Source organism: Hippoglossus stenolepis, chromosome 18, assembly GCF_022539355.2.
Source record: "Hippoglossus stenolepis isolate QCI-W04-F060 chromosome 18, HSTE1.2, whole genome shotgun sequence".
NCBI lineage: Eukaryota > Metazoa > Chordata > Actinopteri > Pleuronectiformes > Pleuronectidae > Hippoglossus > Hippoglossus stenolepis.
In genome coordinates this window covers 8,943,655-8,960,800 of record NC_061500.1, presented here as the reverse complement: position 1 = coordinate 8,960,800, position 17,146 = coordinate 8,943,655, and the positions used below count along the sequence as shown (strand labels likewise).

Genomic DNA, 17,146 nt, shown 5'->3' with positions numbered 1-17,146 from the left:
TCTCCGTCCAACACATCCAGTCAGCCACACATAAGGGTGCAGGAGAGGACCCTGCCCCCACAGCACATAATAAACTCCTGCCTGTAACAAGAACAATCTGTGTGCAGGCCGGAGAGCCCAGACTCTCTCGGGGAAACTGAAGAGGGGGAGGAGGAGAGGCAGAAGGAGGGATTTGTCCCTGTGTTGTGTTTTTTTTGCACTATCCAGACAAACCTCCAGCCCTGAAATCTGAAACTGCAGAAGTTGCGTGGGTCGCCGAGCAGTCGTTTCACTGTTAGTTCACTTTTTCCAGACTGGTTTCACTCGTCCTCCCATCAGACGCCAACTGAGACGCTTCTTCAGGACAGTGAGTGAGATGTTTTGTCATTGTTTTTTATGTTGCTCTTTCTATCAATTCTTTGAGTGTTGCATGGTCAAGCTGAACTGGGCTTTCTTTACATCAGGTGACAGTTTGAAGTGATGTGACAGCATCGTGATGCCTTCACAGGAGCCTCCACACTCCAAGAGCACAGCTATTAAAACTTAAAGGCCATATTTTGAGTCTGTTTTAAACATTAAAATGGACAAAAACAGAATCTAGCTCATTCCTATTCAGTTTATTATTGTTTCTTTTTATCTGCCTCCTCCCGTGTGTGTGTGGGGGGGGGAGAGAGATTGCACAGGCATGTGTGGCTGTGTTTATTTGGTCTGGGTTGAGAAGGTGATTAATTTTGGGAGGGAAAAAGGAAAAAGAAAAAGACCATTCCTCCTCCAGATGAGAGCAGTTTCATGTTGCTCCGTGCAGCTCGAACACAGACGCAGCAGAATGAGGATCAAAGTGACACAGATGGAGTAAAAACAAAGTACTGCACCAGACTGAAGCTGGGTTTAAAGGGTCACTTCAACTATCCACCGATATTTGGCGTTTTATTTAACATTTTTAACTCCGGGTTTCTGTTGTTGTACAGCCTGTGTTTTCAGGACACTTCAGGCCGAGCTGGAATAAATGTATTTAACTTTGTGTTGAATCAAGCTGAGGTTGATCTATGCAGCACATTTGATTCCAGGTGGAGGCACGATGTGCTGCACAATGCATGAGCTACCATGGACGTATAGTGAACTCAAAACTATGTGGAAACTGCAAAGATAAACGTTAGACACCGATTAAACAAACACGCAAATTAAAAAGTAGGAATATAATATGAAATTATAAAATAATAAGACACCTAGAACCAATAAAAAATAAAATGGTAAATTTAAACCAGCTAACCAGACCATTGAAAGGCTAAAAGTGAGTGTATATACGTTTGTTTTGTTACAGTCCAGTCAAATAATACTGTTCGTAATCTTCATATTACAGCTACATACAAATGATCATATCTACGTCTAAAATGAAGAAACACGTGCTTAGGCTGTAGAGATGTTTTACACAGATGTTTTCACCATATGGATCCTTGCTTCTCCATGTAAATATGAACTAATCCAGGTTTTACACATCTCATGTTTTACTATTACATTTGAGTTAGTGTCAAAACACTTATTCTTGATATTTCCAGACTCCTCAGAGAATCAGTGATCAAAAATATTCCGTCTGCTGCAGACATTTTAATGCATTTCCCCTTGTTGTGCCTAAAATAATGAAACCCGGATTTGACTCATAATAAGATCCATCTGTAGTTGCGTTTCTGGCGACCATCCCTCTCCGAGCTTAGAGACAGTGGCACAACTTGAAAGATGGATGAAAGATCTTTTTTTTCTCTCTCTTTATCCTGCAACAGACTGAATATGTTTTCCTCCAGATGGTCAGAGGAGTCTCTGAGGATTCTGGAAATACCTTCAGAACAGTGGCGAGCATTGTGAAACAACCTGGGTTTTTCTAAGATCCTTTTCTTTTTCCAGAGAAAACAGATGCTCTGCTCTGAGACTCCAATGTAAAGCCTAAACACGAGATGCACAGACTGTCTTCACATATGGACATTCCAGTCACTGACATTCATTGTTATTTACAGATCCTGTGGGGAAACCATGCTCCCGATGGGCCTTCGTCAGATCGGTGCGTGTGTGGTGTTTTGCCTCAGCGGCGGTTTGGCCACGCCTCTACCTTTTTCCAGTTCTGTGGAGGGAAGTACAGATGAGGAAGACCTCGGTAATTTTGCTTCCTCCCTGCCCACCAGCTACCTTTTCTCCGTGCCCCAAACAACACCTGCTGGCCCCACCCATGTGGAAACTGACTTCCTGAGTCAGGTTGTGAACTTCCTGGAGGAGAACATGCTCCTCATCCTCGTCACAACCTCCTTCATCCTCCTCGTCTTGTTTATCATCTGTGGGGCAATATTCATGAGCCGCAGGCGAAAGGTCAACGCCTACTACCCTTCCTCCTTCCCCTCCAAAATGTACGTGGACCACAGGGACAAAACCGGAGGTGCAAAACCCTTTAATGAAGTGCCAGAGAAACCAGCTCCCGAGCAGGAGAGTGAGCCTGTGGACTCTCACAGGCAGCTCCAGGCCGACATCATGAGGGCCGCCAAGAGGCTGCGGACGCCAAATAAATCTGTAGATGCTACAGAGGGAAGTGGCAGCAGTCAGAAAGCAGCAGACCACAGTCCTGGAGACAGCTCTAAGACATGTGGCAGCGTCCTGGATCCGCAGCTGCCAAGTTTCCCTGAGGAAAAGGAGCCATGCGAGCTCCTCAACATTGAAGAGGCAGCAGCAGCAGGAGGCAGCACTGAGCTGAGCTGTCCTCCAGAGCAGCCTCATCCAGAGCAGCCACAGCCACAAGGAGATGATCCAGAGCAGCCACAACAACAAGGAGATGATCCAGAGCAGCCGCAGCCACAAGGAGATGATCCAGAGCAGCCACAACAACAAGGAGATGATCCAGAGCAGCCACAACCAAAAGGAGATGATCCAGAGCAGCCACATCCAGAGGGAAATGATCCAGAGCAGCCACATCCAGAGGGAGATGATCCAGAGCCGCAGCATCCGCATGAAGATGATCCAGAGCAGCCTCATCCAGAGGGAGATGATCCAGAGCAGCGTTTGATTGGCAGGAGTCTGCGGCCCTCCTCTCTGCATATCCACAATGACTCTGCAACGCTTCAGCTGATCGCAGGAGAGAAAACAGCCTTCTGACTCCTCTGAACACTATGAACTGACTCTATTTTCTACCTGAATCCACTTTGAATCCACCAGTGGCAATTCGTCCGTAAAACCTCAACATTATCGACAGATTTATCACTAGATTTTAGTTTTTTGTCCAGTGAGGGAAAGATGGTGTGCAGCAGAGCTCCCTTGCAACTGGTTATCATTATGGCAGTTTAAAAACATGGTTTACTGTCTTTAATATCTGCTACAAACAATAGTTCCTTTTATGAAGATATGCTTTCGTTGAATTCTTTCAAAATGGCCGCACAGCTAGAGATTGTGGAGTTGGTATGTTCCTCCTGTGTCTCTGTGGGTTTTCTCCAGGTACCCCAGCTTCCTCCCAGAGTCCGATGACATGCTTGATTGACGTTAATTGGAGACTCTAAATGATGTGAGTGTGAGTCGTTGTTTGTCTCTGAGTGACACCCAGCGACCCTTAAAGCAGACAAGTGTTATGGTTAATGGATGGATGGGGGGGTCACTTTAGTAAACATGTAGTCGTATGTGGCCCGTTATCTGTGCTTCAGTGAATAAACATTAACATACTTACAACTTTTTGTAGATAATTTATGATTTAACCACCTTTTAGCATCGGTTTACTTTTATGTAATCACAATAAATTCTCAGTACAAGCACAAGCAGTGTTTAGAACAAATGCATTTATTCACGTGATCCACATCCATAACCATCATATTGTGAATTGTGCATAATTAACTAATTTAGATACCTGCGTGTGTCTAACGTGAAAAACATATGTTATTATTCAGGATGTTTCAAGTCATAAATTGCACTCGAAGCAAATGATGATTCAGGATTTTTTTATTGCAGATTTTCACAGAAGCATTGCTAGATACTTATAAATTACAGATAAAACCAGTGGACCCTTTCATGGTTTCTAGCCACGTCGCTTGGTTGCATATATTAAAGGTCAAAGCTTAGGGTGCAGACAGGATACATAATCAGCTCTTAGCTTTAATCAATATCTCCATCACACCTTTCAAGACACTCTCCTCACGCTCGACAATCTTAAAATATTTCACAATCTCAAAAATAAGGCTCAACTTTGTACCAACCGCTCACAACAGTGCTCACATTGTGCGTTTAGGTGACAGGCTAAAAAGGTAAGAGGGCGCAGGGTTGGCCACAGACTAAGCCTGGTGTAACACTGCTACAGAGGGTTGACAATGGTGGACTTGTTATCAACGTATTTGGTGTGTGCGTGTTTCAGTACTGCAGGAAGGTGAACTACAGCTACTTCTCTCCCTGGCAGCAGGAAGCAAGTGGAGGTCGGTTTTAAATGCTGGCCCTGACTGCCTCCTGCTGGTCGTCCTGCTGCTTGAGGCGATAGTCCGCCAGAGCAGCCTTGATGGCATCCTCCGCAAGCACTGAGGAGGAACAGGAAATAAAGGGTGAATATACATATACATGAGTGGAGCCGTTTGTAAAAGAAGACAATCATGAGAAGAATCCACCGAAGACTTACTGGAGCAGTGAAGTTTAACCGGAGGAAGACTGAGCTCTTTGGCAATGTCAGTGTTCTTTATTGTCAAAGCTTCATCCACCTGGAAAAAAAAAGAGCAAAAACCTTGCTGGTCAATGAGCGGAAGAAGAATACAAGAAATGGGAAACAAGAGTCATGTCTGTTATGTTATCACTCACAGATTTGCCCTTCACCCACTCGGTGGCCAGAGAGCTGGAGGCGATGGCAGAGCCGCAGCCGAAGGTTTTGAACCTGGCATCCACAATCTTCCCCTGGTCATCCACCTCAATCTATCGAGATGAGAGGATTCATAGTGATCATTTCATTATGAGCCAAGTAATATGTGTTTACCCTAAAACATAACAGGGGAAATGATTTATAGCTCTGTTAAACTATTAATCAAAGACTTGAGCCATCTACTTGGTAAAATAAGAATATTTAGTGTTTCAGTGCTCTCTGTGTTGTTCTCCCACTTGTGATTTGTTATTATAATCCAACTCTAAAAGTTCTTCATGTACACAAAAGGCTGTGATCCATCCATCCATGGTACCTGGAGCTTCATCACATCTCCGCAGGCTGGAGCTCCCACCAAACCCGTCCCAACTTTCCTGGAGTTTTTGTCCAGCGAGCCGACGTTTCTCGGGTTCTCATAGTGATCCACCACCTTCAGAGGAAAGAGAGGAAATAATACATCAGAGTGGGGTTTGGGAAATTTTTGAGAGTATATCATAACACTGAAATAAATCAGAAGAGCCCAGACATCAGCAGCATCCTGGAATGTTTGTTTCCCATTCTGATACAATCACAAAATGTCTATAAATCTTGTTTATCGCTGTTATACAACGACGCATTTCCTCCATTGTGTAAGTGACACAGATTAGGACTGGACGTCATTGTCCACTACACCAACTCCTGCACCCCCTCTTCCCTCAGTTCCTGCTGAGTCACTCTGACCAGGACAACACGAAGCGGCTTAGTCTGTGTATACGTCATTCAATACAGCAAATTTCATGTGATGTGAGATTTCGGGATGTTTCTCTTTTTGTTCACTGTCAAAACAGACTTTCAGCTTTTTATATTTAATGTTATGACGTAGGAAACTATTTTTTTTAAATTAAATCTTTTTTTATTAAAGCTTTTTATTATATTTTCACATCCAAGGGAACACAAACCATCTCTGTTTACAGGCATAAATCCACTCAACCTAAATGTTTGTATGATTCTGATTCCCACAACCCAGACGGTCACGTAACACAGTGAAACTCTAAATGTGAAAGTTGTGTTAGACAGAAATATGCTGCACTAACAAGAATAAATACACAACTCTCCCACAGGTATTACAGAACACTCACATGTAGTCTTACACAATGTGCACCTTCACCATCCTGACGGCCCTTTAAGCCTATTAATGGGATGTGATTCAGGTCTGAAAGCCGTGGCAGTGGACAGCTGGAGGGCAGATTAGTGACGTTACTTTAGTATTCAACTATCTAACACAACAAATAATGTTTACTTATTTTATTTATTGTGCTGTTTAGTCACATGTATCCGTATCTGTCACACTTTTATATGAAGCTCATTTGGAAGCAGACTTATTCTTAGGCAGCCATGTTTAGGGTAACATTTAATTGAATTCAAAACTAATTGAATACCTTATAGAATATAATTTAGGACCTGTAATACCATTATTGACACATGTTTTCTCAGGCTTTTGAGGGTTTATTCACTTTTTAACCTTTTTTAAACTTGGACTTCTCTTTATGTCTTTTATTATATATCATTTTGATCGACTGGTTGTTTTAAAGAGGCTTTTTAAATAAAGCTGACTTGAGTATTTCACAATCACAGAGGCCAAAATAAAAAATTATGATGGGAAACCAGCCTAAGTGTTATTACATCACCCTGCAATATGCAACAGTAAGGCCTGATGATATAACTGATTAAATCAATGAGAGCTGGACTCAGATAAAAGGTCATAATACAGACAGGTGGATTAATTAACTCGTGTGATTAACTTTCATTCATTTAGGCTCAGAGTCAATTAGATTTAGTTATATAATATTTAATATAATATTTCTCCTTGTTCTGTTTTGTAATAAACAACCCTGCTAGGTGAGCTAGCTTGTTGTGGTTAGCTCCATCGCAGCAGAGCGTTAATAAACACTAACTTCTCAGTGGACGTGTTTGTAAACAAAGGTCAAACCGCAGCCCAACACACACAAACACACAAACTAACAGCACTAACACGCAGACACACACAGACCCACACACACGCTGGGTGTCGTTACCTTCTTGTGGTAGCAGCACTGGGTGAAGAACTCCGGGGCAGAGAGCCTGCGGGTGAGCAGAGCCAGAGGACTGAGACACTTGTTCATCACGGTGGTCGCCATGTTGGAGAGCGGAGCAGTAATGACGCAGTTTGGAAGAGAACAGCAGCTCGAGCCCGAAGTGCGCGAGACACACGTCACTGCCAGGGGGGCGGGGTCAACACTGACGACACGTGCGCATGCGCTGTGCAGGTAAACAACACAGAGTAAACATCCTCTCATAACTGCAGTGTCCACGTTTTATTACAACCTGCGACTTATAATCACATGTTGTCCTTTACGTCACTTCTACATATTAGTTTTTACTCCATTTTCTTTCCCGACTAACAATCCAGTCTCTGGTGTTTACTTACAACCTATTGTGCAATCCCTCCCCTGGTGCTTATAAGGTTATTTTTGTTTCCTATTTTTTATAGTTTTTATATATATACTTGCACAAATACACCTCAGCAAATTCCTTGTATGTGCTTGGCAATAAAACCAGATTCTGATTCTGATAATATTTGTTATGTTTTACTTATATATCCTTTCATCATAAATACTGCATGCTCCTTATTATTACTTAACTGATGATTATTCCCGACTGCCATCTGGCTGCTGTAACGCTACAAATTTCCCCTCTGCGGGACTAATAAAGAATTATCTTATCGATATATATATATATATATATATATATATATAGTGGCGTGCAATATTTTTGTATTTCTATTCTGCAGAGTTAGTACTATCACATTTTATACTTCGGTTGTAGTGATTATGACTCAAATATGGTAATGATTTGACAAGTACTTTAAAATATAATTGTGACCAAAATTGACCAAAATTGTGACCAAAATTGCAACCAAAAGTTAAAACTTTTGGTTGCAATTTTTTTATTTTGAACATTGTTTTATCTTTACCTTATAAAATTACCTAATATGTCTTCTGGCAATGCTAATAAAAATAAGTGTCACATATAAGGATCTGTTGAGGTCAGTGCTATTTCATAACTGGATCATGTGATTTTTTTGGGAACTATAGAGAAATGCTTACTAAGGCTATAAACACTTGATGAGGATTTCAGCGCTGTTGGTTAAAGACACAATAGCTACAATTATGGGTAGTGATTCATATTAAAATAGACAGAGTAGATTTTTTTTTTACAAATGATTAATTTGGTTTTAAAAGTAATTATGATATGTGAGTTTAAAGCGGGACTCTATAGACCCTTGGTTAATGAGTCTTTTTGTGTTACTGTGTGAAGGGGATCCCAATGTGAGATTACATCAGTGGGCTGTTGTAAGACTCAACAAACTTTTAGATTTATTTTATCCTCTTTCATAAACCCTCTTAAACTCCTTAAAATGGTGTCACCATCAAACACAAACTATGTTTTCAGTAATGAGTGGCCGTCAGATTAGTTACTAGTTACTAACTTGTTCCATTGAGTAACAATATCTGATTGTTTTCCTCATTTTAGTCAGTAACTCTGCCCAGGAAACAGAAGAGAGAAGTAGCTTCCAGCAGCTCGGTGTTTCAGTAAGAAGACATCAGAACAGTGATCGCTTCCACATTGACACCAACGTGAGTATTTATAACCTGTTTCATCTGATAAACTGAAAGTATTTCCTTGTGCTAAAATAGTAAAACTGCTATAATGTGTTTATGGAAACAAGACTCTTTACTTAATATTACAGGAAACCCAGCATGGATGTGGATTATAAAGAATATGCCGATTATACTCCAGACAATGAAACTGAGAACGTCAGTCCCCCCACTGCTGAAGTCCTGAATTTCAGCAGCTCTCCTTCTTTGTTGACACATGCTCTAGTGGTATTCAATATCCTTATAACTGTTATTGGCCTCATAGGAAATTCAGTCGTTATCTGGATCTGTGGATGGAAAATGAAAAGAACGGTCATCACCACTTGGTACATCAGTCTGGCAATTTCAAACTTTTTGTTCTGTATATTTCTGCCCCTGGAGGCTTTCTACAGAATAACCTCGCACTGGCCTTTCGGACTGCTCTTGTGCAAGTTCACCTCCTCCGCCCTGTTTCTCAACATGTACAGCAGTGTGTTTCTGCTGGTCCTGATCAGCACTGATCGCTGCGTAATGATTCTATTCCCCGTTTGGTCACATAACCACCGGTCAGTGAAGAAAGCCTTTGGGGTTGTTGTGCTCATGTGGCTCCTTTCTGCGCTCCTAACGCTGCCCTCACTGATCTTCAGACAAACTATAGTCCACGGCTCAGTCACTCAGTGCTACACAAGCTATGTGGACCCCTCCAGACACAAGGCAGTTGTCCTGACTCGATTCATCTGCGGGTTCCTGATTCCGTTCCTAATGATTGTCGTCTGCTGCTCCGTGCTCGGTGTGAAGCTCAAAACTTTGACCGTCAAGTCAACAAAGCCGTACAAAATCATGGTGGCGCTCATCTTGTCGTTTTTCTTCTGCTGGGTCCCCTACCACACCTTTGTTCTTCTGGAGTTGGACTTCAAAGACCACAGCCTGGAGGTTCTTAAAACTGGACTGAAGGTGGGAGCCACGCTGGCCGCAGCAAACTGCTTCATATCCCCAGCTCTGTACGTCTTCGTTGGTAACGACTTTAAACAAACCCTGAAGAGGTCTCTGACATCAAGGATGGAGGAGGCGATGGCTGAGGAATTCCGTACAGCGGGTCTCAATCATTCAAGGTGTAGGTCAATGGAAGTGATCAAAACCTAGGATGGGACTTTGAGAGCGTATTCCGCCGCCAAGGACCAATAGTCTTGATCCGGAATTTTATTGGATCTGCACCAAATTGGACAAACTCAAATTGGATAGATATCATTCCCCTAAATATACCTTTTTGTGTCAGATGATCGGCTATTGGTTTGTTCAAGGCATTAATTTAGTGTCTTTCAACTTTTTAAAGAAAATCTTCAGATTCAGATGATTTTTATTTCTAAGATTTGTTTTATGTCTACAACTGAATTTCTTTTGTGTTATTATGTTTTCAAACAGATTAAAATTGCAACTTAAATAAAGTGGAAGGCAGAAGAATTGAATATAATGAATATGTATAATAAATAAAATATTTAAGCAATTGAATGAAAAACAAAAGGTCTTTTTTTTTATCTTATTAGAAATTGATGCATATTGTGTTTTCCCAATTTGCAGCACGTTTCTGTATTTGCATGTGTCGTGACGTTTTGCAGCTCATGTGTCGTGAAATTGAGGAAGTTTTTTTATTTTTTTTATTTGCAATGCCTTGAGCTCTCTCGTTCTCCCTCTTTTGCAGGAGGAACCACATACTGTGTATAAAGAGGAAGGAACATAAAAATGAAACACCTGCTGTGTGTCACATTGTGAGCGGAATTACTTTGTGGTGAATGAATGCAGGTTTAGCCTCAGTCAGCTGTGTGCTGTGTGGAGCCTCCTGACAGACACCACCGAGGGAAGCAGTATCCCGCCTGTAAGCCGCCGCCCCCCCTCTCCCCGGATCTACTACCGGGTCCGTGTTGCGGATGTGTGATGCAATCAGCTGGGAGCAAGTCGCCACAACTCCTCACAAGTTACGGATCATTCACTGAACCCCCCACTCGGCTAATACCGCTCCTGTGTGTGTTTATCTCCGCTGTGTTTCCGGTTCAACCGTCGGTTGGCTCCGCTAGCTAACGTTAGCCGCTCCGTAGCTAGCTAGCTCTCCTGTTACCTGCGGGATTATAGCGTCTGTTAGAAACCCCTCAAGCCTCCGCCTGGACCTCCGCATGTGTGTGTTGTGAAGCGCTGGGTGCCGCCGGCGGAGTCACCCCCACCTGAACCTGCCTGCTTGAAGGGGATTTCGGTTTTAAATGGCCACCGCTGCCCCCGCTCCACCTCCACCTCCTCCTACGGCCTCCGGCCCCTCCACCGCGGCCACCGACAACCCGAGTCCCGGGTCGAGCGGCTCCAGTGCGGCGGCCGACAGCAGCAACCAGGACAGCACGTTCGAGTGCAACATATGTCTGGACACCGCCAAGGACGCAGTGATCAGCCTGTGTGGACACCTCTTCTGGTAGGTCTGGGTCTGGTAGAGACTAAGTTTAGCTTTTCAAACTAGAACCCACCTCCTCAGTGTCAGTCCGGGTAATGAGGCCACAGTTCAGGGTCCAGACCGACTGAGACTGTTTTTCAAATCAAGCTAATCGTCATCATGTTGCTGGACAACAGCTAAACCAGTTTATTGGCAAACACCATGGTGGCTAATGTCAACAACCACCATCACGAGGTACCTGTTTACATCTGGTTTGCTTTGAACTGACCGTGTTATCTTAATCACACACCACAACACACACACACACACATGTTTAATTTTATTATCTTAGTCACTTTCATGGAAACTTTACAGCCTCTGCAACTAGATCCACCTCTTCAAATGTACTCTGACCCACTTTTGTCCACTGGGAACCAGTCACGTCTGAGCATCTGGTCTGGTTTAAGTGGTGAAAGTATTTATTTAGTTAATCATTCGCTAAAAGTAGATAAAAGCCCAGAGCAGGAAGCCAGGTTTCTTCTCTCTCACCGCTCATATATAGATGCCATTGTATTAGCAAATGTATATTTTGCAACGTCTGTGTGTTTCACTAATCAAATCTCTTCCCTTTCCGACATCTCACCTCTCACCCCGTTGCCTTTCCTCTCAATCAGTTGGCCGTGTTTGCATCAGGTCAGTCAAACCCTTTTGTTTTCTCCCTTTTCCTCATTTTGCAAATGCCAACGAGAGGGCGGTGCTTAAACTCGTCTTTGTCTTTTATGCAGTGGTTGGAGACCAGACCCAGCAAACAAGTGTGCCCGGTGTGTAAAGCTGGCATCAGTAGAGACAAAGTCATCCCCTTATATGGACGGGGAAGCACAGGTCAACAGGACCCCAGGTTGGTATTGTTGTTTAGCGTTACAGGTCAGGCTGACCCTAAACTTCATGTATTGAGTCATCACAATCCTCCCCCCCCCATAGTACTGCAATGGTGAATATGTTCCACTCAGACTTTAATGTAATATTCAAGAGAGATTGAGAATAACTTTTTTGAATTGTTCATAATGGCGTTTTTTTGTTTTATAGAGAAAGAACACCCCCTCGACCACAAGGGCAAAGGCCTGAACCAGAAAACCGTGGTGTAAGTTCTCTGCACCAATACAAAATATCATTTCATGCCAGATCTGTACCTTTTTGTTTTCTTGTTTTCAACCATGTGAGGCAGCGGTGTGTATTTTCTCAGTGAAACATCAGCGGTCAAGTAATCTCATGCACTCATGATGAAATGATTACATGGAATGACGCAGGTGCTGAGGTGCAGCCCTGTAGTTTATTCATTAACAAAAGGACATTTCCCTCTGGGATCCATTAAACGCACTGTGTTGAGTTGCAGCGTCAACTCGGGAGAATTACCACAAGTTGTACTGCCTGTTGCGTCACATCTGACAAACTATACAGTAAACTGTGCTTCAGGTGTTGTGAATACATGACTATACGACACACATTTTCCTATTTTTTACAGGGATTTCAAGGGTTTGGTTTTGGAGATGGGGGTTTCCAGATGTCGTTTGGAATCGGTGCCTTTCCATTTGGTATTTTTGCTACAGCGTTTAACATCAATGATGGTAGGCCTCCTCCAGGTATTTACGCTTTACACACGTCACTATCACCATGATGTATCTTTCATCAACAACATGTCATATAACTGTCAAACTTATTCCCCATCAAACAGCGGCGCCCGGGACGCCACAGCACATGGACGAACAGTTTCTCTCTCGACTCTTCCTGTTCGTGGCTCTGGTGATTATGTTCTGGCTGCTGATTGCATGAAGGTGCAGGAAAACAACATGTGGGGGTTCGGCCAAGAGATCTGACCAGGTTGAGACAGGAAGGCTCATCATCACGGTGATGTGCGAATTGGATTCTGCCTCCGTGCATGTTTTTCTTCCTTGATGATTTTTATTTCTCTCTCAACAAGCCATGTGAGATTAGAACAAAAGAGTTTTTTTGAAAATAAATGTATGAGTGCTAATCTAAGAATAACAACTTGATGGTGAACCATGTGACATTGGTTGCCCTTGACGTCAGGGGGTTTTCACACTGGACATTTGGACTTAGTCTGAGTAGGAAAAGGACAGGATTGGTACTGTCTACCATGTTGTTGCTATGTCACAATTCAGGAAAAATAGGAAATTCTTCGTCGACCAGTCATTTCAGCTCGGCCTCTGTGGACCACTTGGGTCTACGGAGGCCAAGCTGAGGGATGCGGGCCCTGAATCGGGACACAGCTCATCGTGACCCTCCTCTTTAAACCCTGACAGCGTGATGGTTAAGATAATTTGTGCTTTTCCTACTCTAACATGTCAAAATGTTTCCAGGAAATAGACACCTTTTAATTAAACACTGAATATGAGCCTGTACTTCCTCTGCGTCATCAGTCCGGTCACTATGTACTAAGAATGTTCTTTATTTAATCTAATACTACCTGATCTTACAAATTACACATCTTTTTGTTAAAATTCACCAAAATCTGTCACCTGCTTTGTTGAATCAAAACAATGTCGGACAGTCTTTTTATTTTAAAACTACATTGATGCAGTTGAAAGATTAAACTATGAAACAGTATTTATCTCCAAATTGTAACATTTTATTTAGCTCAGTTTATTGTATGTCCTTGTAAGTAAATGTTAAATACTGTGCTACAGAGTAGAGAGAACTTGATCTGTTCACATGAAATCTTTACTCTAAATGTAAATTCACACTCTTGACAGTAAAAGCTAATGTGAATAAAGATGTGAATCATCTGTTTTCCTATGAAGGTGTCATTCTCACACAAGCCTTACTCGCTCAGTTAATATGCAAATGAAGACACACCAAACCGAAGTGGTGTTAAAAATTTAAATACTCTGTTGAGAAGTAGAATACGTTTTGTTTTTCTTCACTCTTAATTATTTCACATGAAAAAAGGATGTTCTTCAACTAAACCACTTTATGCTGTAACAAAAGAAAAATCGATATTTTGGTCATTCTGTGGAAGAAGTTTATAGAAAACAGAATAAAGTACAAAAAAGTTGGTTTGGTTCAGTCTTGTGTTTCTTGCTTTGTGTGTTTCTCTTGGGACTCTGACTGCGTCACGTTGAACTCGGCCTCGTACATAATCTGCTGGATCTTTATTTTTGTCTCGCACCTTTTCTGTGGAGCGAGTCGCTTGAGAGCAGGAACAAAGCTCAGCAGAAATAGTTCATCCTCATCCCGGGGCCTGGTGGGAAATGAGGCGCCATTGTCTTTGACCAGCCATTTTGTCGGGGACTGTATACTTTGAGAGGAAGGCAACGAAAGTGACTCTTGAATCAGGCGCCGTTTCCGCCCGGTCTTGCTAATGGGTGTGATCTGAGAGGTTGACGGCAGCTTGGCCATAACAGCCAGCTGCGCCATCTGCGTGTCCTGGGACATTGAAGGAACCTGCGTCACAAACGCCAACTGGGGCTTGAGGTCAGGTTGGCTCACAGGGGCCTTCATGATCGACTGCGGCGCCTTGACCACCTCAGATGACACGCTTTCCCCCTCCACGCTGCCAGATTCGTTGTCAGGGTTGTCGTGGTCGTCATCTTCGTTGCCGCAGATGTCTGCCACGCCGCTTCTTGACCCAGTGAAGGGTGCGATAAAATTCATCAGTTGTCTGTATTTCCACCGGCTCTGCACGACCTCCCCTTGCTTCTTGCTTTTGATCTCCATTCGGACTTCCTTCAAGTAGCGGTCTCTCATGTTCTTCCATTTTCTTTTGCACTCCTCAGCTGGAAAGAGAAATTTCAGAGTCATGATTCTCCTGATGACGAACAGTGCACAGAACTATGAACAATAAAAAGAAAGCAACCTGGACATGATGTGTTCATTATTATGATTGTTGATATCAGGATATTATAGTTATTTTCAAAATTCAGAATTATTCATGGCTCTTGACCTATAAAGGGGAATTGAATATATATGTGGTCCCATAAGGGGGCTGATGGGCCTTGGCGGAGGTATGTGCTCTCTCAATTCCCTTTATACTTATATATAAAATTTATTTTGTAAGCTCCATAATTTATTTAAAAGGGGGAAAATATATAAACTAATAACAATTTGGCTACAAAAAGCAAATGGATTAATATTGAACATGTAAAATAAGATGTCTGAAAACTGACAAAAGGTCCATAATATTGTCTTTAAGGCCAAACTACAGAAAACACAAAACATAAATATTTTAAATTTACTTCATAATAAGATGAAGAAAGTGAGCAAATCCTCACAACTGACATTTGAACAAAGTAATGTTTTAAGTCTATTTTAATAATTTTATGTTTTATTTGATCTTGTTTGACTGTTTTCTCTCATGCTCTACTGCTGTGTGATCTTCAAATAGCTTTTAAGTTTTTTAACTTGTAAAGCCAATTGTAACTGTTTTGAAAGGTGCCATATACATAAAGTTAAATATTCTCATTATTAACTTTCCCCTTAAAACGTATTATTACCTGCTTATCTTGATAAATGAAAATTAATTCTGTTGAAATATGTTGTTCAACTTCACATCCCAGAGAATAACTCACGCAGATAAACTCATTTATCTGAAGTTGACGCCTCGTGATGAGTTTGTCCGTGACCCTGTGCAGCCTGTGCGGCTCTGGGGTCTCTGACACTGACATGTTGACCCGGGACACCGCGGGGCCGCCGCCCCCGCGACAACGACACATCCAGACGCTTTTCACTTTGCCTTTTCTTCGCTATGTGATCGCAGCCTGACGACCGACAGAGGCTCGGCGCAGCAGACCAGCGCTTCCTCCTCCGCAGAGCCGTGCTGCACAAGCGGCGCAGCAGAGCCGTGCCGTGCCGTGCCGTGCAGCGCAGCGCGGCCTAGGCGAGGGAGCAGCGGCTGCTACCGCTAGCACGGCGGGTGCGCGCGGCTGCGGCGGCGGCCACAGCACCGTGCTGCACTCGCGCGGAATTAAAACTACCCGAACAGCCAACCCGCCGGAAGCAACACGCGAGACACACACACGCGCGTGCTGAACCCACACGTGCGTTCCCTCACCCCTCTGCTCTGCGGTCCACGGTGACGCCGCCTCGCAGGTTATAAGTGTCAGTAAAGTTGGGACAAACAAACATACTCACACGGGAGACCCAGTAGGATGCTGATGTTCCTCCAGGCGTGCGCGCGGCTCTCTGTGCAGCGGTAGTTGGGCAAAGTCACGTTGTAAAGCTCCGGGTAATTAAATACGGCCAATATTAACTTATCGTCCATTTTGCGCCTCCACTGCTCGCTGTGTGCGGGGCTGCGCGGACGCGGAAGCGGCAGCCTTCTCCCGCCTTTTCCGCTCAGCTGCTGCCCCGACGCAACGCGAGATGACGCGGGTGGCGGACGGTGCCGCGCCGTGTCGCTCCGCCGTTCACCGGGCACGGCCGCTGGGGGGCGCACCACCGCACCCAGGCCTCCCTCACTCTTTGTTTCACTGTGAGAGAAGAAAAGAGATTCAAACCCACATCTGTGCATAATCACATTATATCTTTACTGTACAATTTCACCATTTCTCAAACTCAACAATAACATGTGTTTGTTGTTCTATGTCCCTTAAGATCACTGGTTCCCAAACTAGAGGCTGGGACCCTCTGTGGGGTCACCAGACGCAGACGGAGAGTCGCAAGATGATTTCCTGCAAATTAAATAAAGCTCAAAAGCCATTCTTGATAATATATTTTACGCATAAAAGTTCCAAGAGCTGAAAAATAATTGTTTCACTTCAAATATTTAAAGTAAAACCATGCAAATAGTCATCAGCCTTTTGATCTTAGTTTCTTTTTGACCCCCTGAGGGGATTACGACAGATTTGCAACAGCATCGGTTGCAGCAGGTCAGTTTACAGCACCACAGGAAACATTATGTGCACATAGGTGATGTTTTTTTTGTTAACTATTGCACAGGTCTATAACCTGTATGATAATGGAAGTCACATGTCTCTGGTGTGGTTGTTTTGGGGGCTGACAAGTTTATGAGCCCCTGCTTTAGATAACCTTATCCTGCTCTACTCTGAAAGGTATCATAAAACATACCTATCAGAAAATCTGAATTAGTGTAGCCTGTAATCTGCATAATAATGGTATTTTGTACCATATAAGACAAGTTGCATAATAGTTTTTTCACAGCTTCTGTTAATTTTGCCATTATTTGTTGGATACAGTGTTATTTCTAAATAGGTATCCGTTTTT

The 17,146-nt window shown here is 43.1% G+C and overlaps 5 protein-coding genes across 9 annotated transcripts; 3 read left to right on the top strand and 2 right to left on the bottom strand.

Annotated features, from left to right (window-relative positions):
- Positions 1–97: 97 nt before the first annotated feature.
- tmem119b (transmembrane protein 119b) lies at positions 98–3,761 on the top strand. Its single transcript, XM_035184231.2, has 2 exons — positions 98–346; positions 1,989–3,761. Exon 2 carries the CDS (start codon positions 2,005–2,007, stop codon positions 3,109–3,111), a length of 1,107 nt encoding a protein of 368 aa, XP_035040122.2. The 5' UTR covers positions 98–346; positions 1,989–2,004; the 3' UTR covers positions 3,112–3,761.
- Positions 3,762–3,924: 163 nt separating this feature from the next.
- On the bottom strand, positions 3,925–7,050 carry LOC118125541 (iron-sulfur cluster assembly scaffold protein IscU). Its single transcript, XM_035184239.2, has 5 exons — positions 6,892–7,050; positions 5,154–5,267; positions 4,783–4,893; positions 4,607–4,685; positions 3,925–4,508 (listed from the first exon to the last, which is right to left on the bottom strand). Exons 1-5 carry the CDS (start codon positions 6,991–6,993, stop codon positions 4,417–4,419), a joined length of 498 nt encoding a protein of 165 aa, XP_035040130.1. The 5' UTR covers positions 6,994–7,050; the 3' UTR covers positions 3,925–4,416.
- A 1,329-nt stretch (positions 7,051–8,379) lies between these two features.
- On the top strand, positions 8,380–10,014 carry LOC118125539 (chemerin-like receptor 1). Of its 2 annotated transcripts, none has more exons than XM_035184233.2 (2): positions 8,380–8,493; positions 8,607–10,014. In XM_035184233.2, the coding sequence occupies exon 2, from the start codon at positions 8,617–8,619 to the stop codon at positions 9,634–9,636; it is 1,020 nt and encodes a 339-aa protein (XP_035040124.1). In that variant the 5' UTR covers positions 8,380–8,493; positions 8,607–8,616; the 3' UTR covers positions 9,637–10,014. The 2 variants fall into 2 exon arrangements, with proteins under 2 accessions (XP_035040124.1, XP_035040125.1); XM_035184234.2 differs by having other exon boundaries at positions 8,459–8,493; positions 8,780–10,014.
- Positions 10,015–10,281: 267 nt separating this feature from the next.
- rnf185 (ring finger protein 185) lies at positions 10,282–13,980 on the top strand. Of its 2 annotated transcripts, none has more exons than XM_035184241.2 (6): positions 10,282–10,948; positions 11,581–11,599; positions 11,692–11,804; positions 11,993–12,047; positions 12,429–12,531; positions 12,639–13,980. In XM_035184241.2, exons 1-6 carry the CDS (start codon positions 10,746–10,748, stop codon positions 12,734–12,736), a joined length of 591 nt encoding a protein of 196 aa, XP_035040132.1. In that variant the 5' UTR covers positions 10,282–10,745; the 3' UTR covers positions 12,737–13,980. The 2 variants fall into 2 exon arrangements, with proteins under 2 accessions (XP_035040132.1, XP_035040131.1); XM_035184240.2 differs by having other exon boundaries at positions 10,296–10,948; positions 12,429–12,546.
- Positions 13,930–16,272, bottom strand: si:zfos-128g4.1. Of its 3 annotated transcripts, none has more exons than XM_035184235.2 (2): positions 16,055–16,272; positions 13,930–14,700 (listed from the first exon to the last, which is right to left on the bottom strand). In XM_035184235.2, exons 1-2 carry the CDS (start codon positions 16,182–16,184, stop codon positions 13,988–13,990), a joined length of 843 nt encoding a protein of 280 aa, XP_035040126.2. In that variant the 5' UTR covers positions 16,185–16,272; the 3' UTR covers positions 13,930–13,987. The 3 variants fall into 3 exon arrangements, with proteins under 3 accessions (XP_035040126.2, XP_035040127.2, XP_035040129.2); XM_035184236.2 differs by having other exon boundaries at positions 16,051–16,192; XM_035184238.2 differs by lacking the exon at positions 16,055–16,272 and adding an exon at positions 15,493–15,781.
- Between the last annotated feature and the right edge of the window lie 874 nt (positions 16,273–17,146).

What these genes read in the sequence shown, in the direction of transcription:
- tmem119b (XM_035184231.2), top strand. Translation starts at nt 2,005, where the DNA reads ATGCTCCCGATGGGCCTTCGTCAGATCGGTGCGTGTGTGGTGTTTTGC.
- rnf185 (XM_035184240.2), top strand. Translation starts at nt 10,746, where the DNA reads ATGGCCACCGCTGCCCCCGCTCCACCTCCACCTCCTCCTACGGCCTCC. An exon ending in ACAGGTCAACAGGACCCCAG is followed by an intron (nt 11,805 to 11,992) that starts GTTGGTATTGTT and finishes TTTGTTTTATAG; the next exon opens with AGAAAGAACACCCCCTCGAC. An exon ending in TGATGGTAGGCCTCCTCCAG is followed by an intron (nt 12,547 to 12,638) that starts GTATTTACGCTT and finishes CCCATCAAACAG; the next exon opens with CGGCGCCCGGGACGCCACAG.
- si:zfos-128g4.1 (XM_035184235.2), bottom strand. Translation starts at nt 16,184, where the DNA reads ATGGACGATAAGTTAATATTGGCCGTATTTAATTACCCGGAGCTTTAC. An exon ending in CATCCTACTGGGTCTCCCGT is followed by an intron (nt 14,701 to 16,054) that starts GTGAGTATGTTT and finishes TTCTCTTTCCAG; the next exon opens with CTGAGGAGTGCAAAAGAAAA.
- LOC118125541 (XM_035184239.2), bottom strand. Translation starts at nt 6,993, where the DNA reads ATGGCGACCACCGTGATGAACAAGTGTCTCAGTCCTCTGGCTCTGCTC. An exon ending in GAGATGTGATGAAGCTCCAG is followed by an intron (nt 4,894 to 5,153) that starts GTACCATGGATG and finishes TCATCTCGATAG; the next exon opens with ATTGAGGTGGATGACCAGGG. An exon ending in GGTTAAACTTCACTGCTCCA is followed by an intron (nt 4,509 to 4,606) that starts GTAAGTCTTCGG and finishes GTTCCTCCTCAG; the next exon opens with TGCTTGCGGAGGATGCCATC.
- LOC118125539 (XM_035184233.2), top strand. Translation starts at nt 8,617, where the DNA reads ATGGATGTGGATTATAAAGAATATGCCGATTATACTCCAGACAATGAA.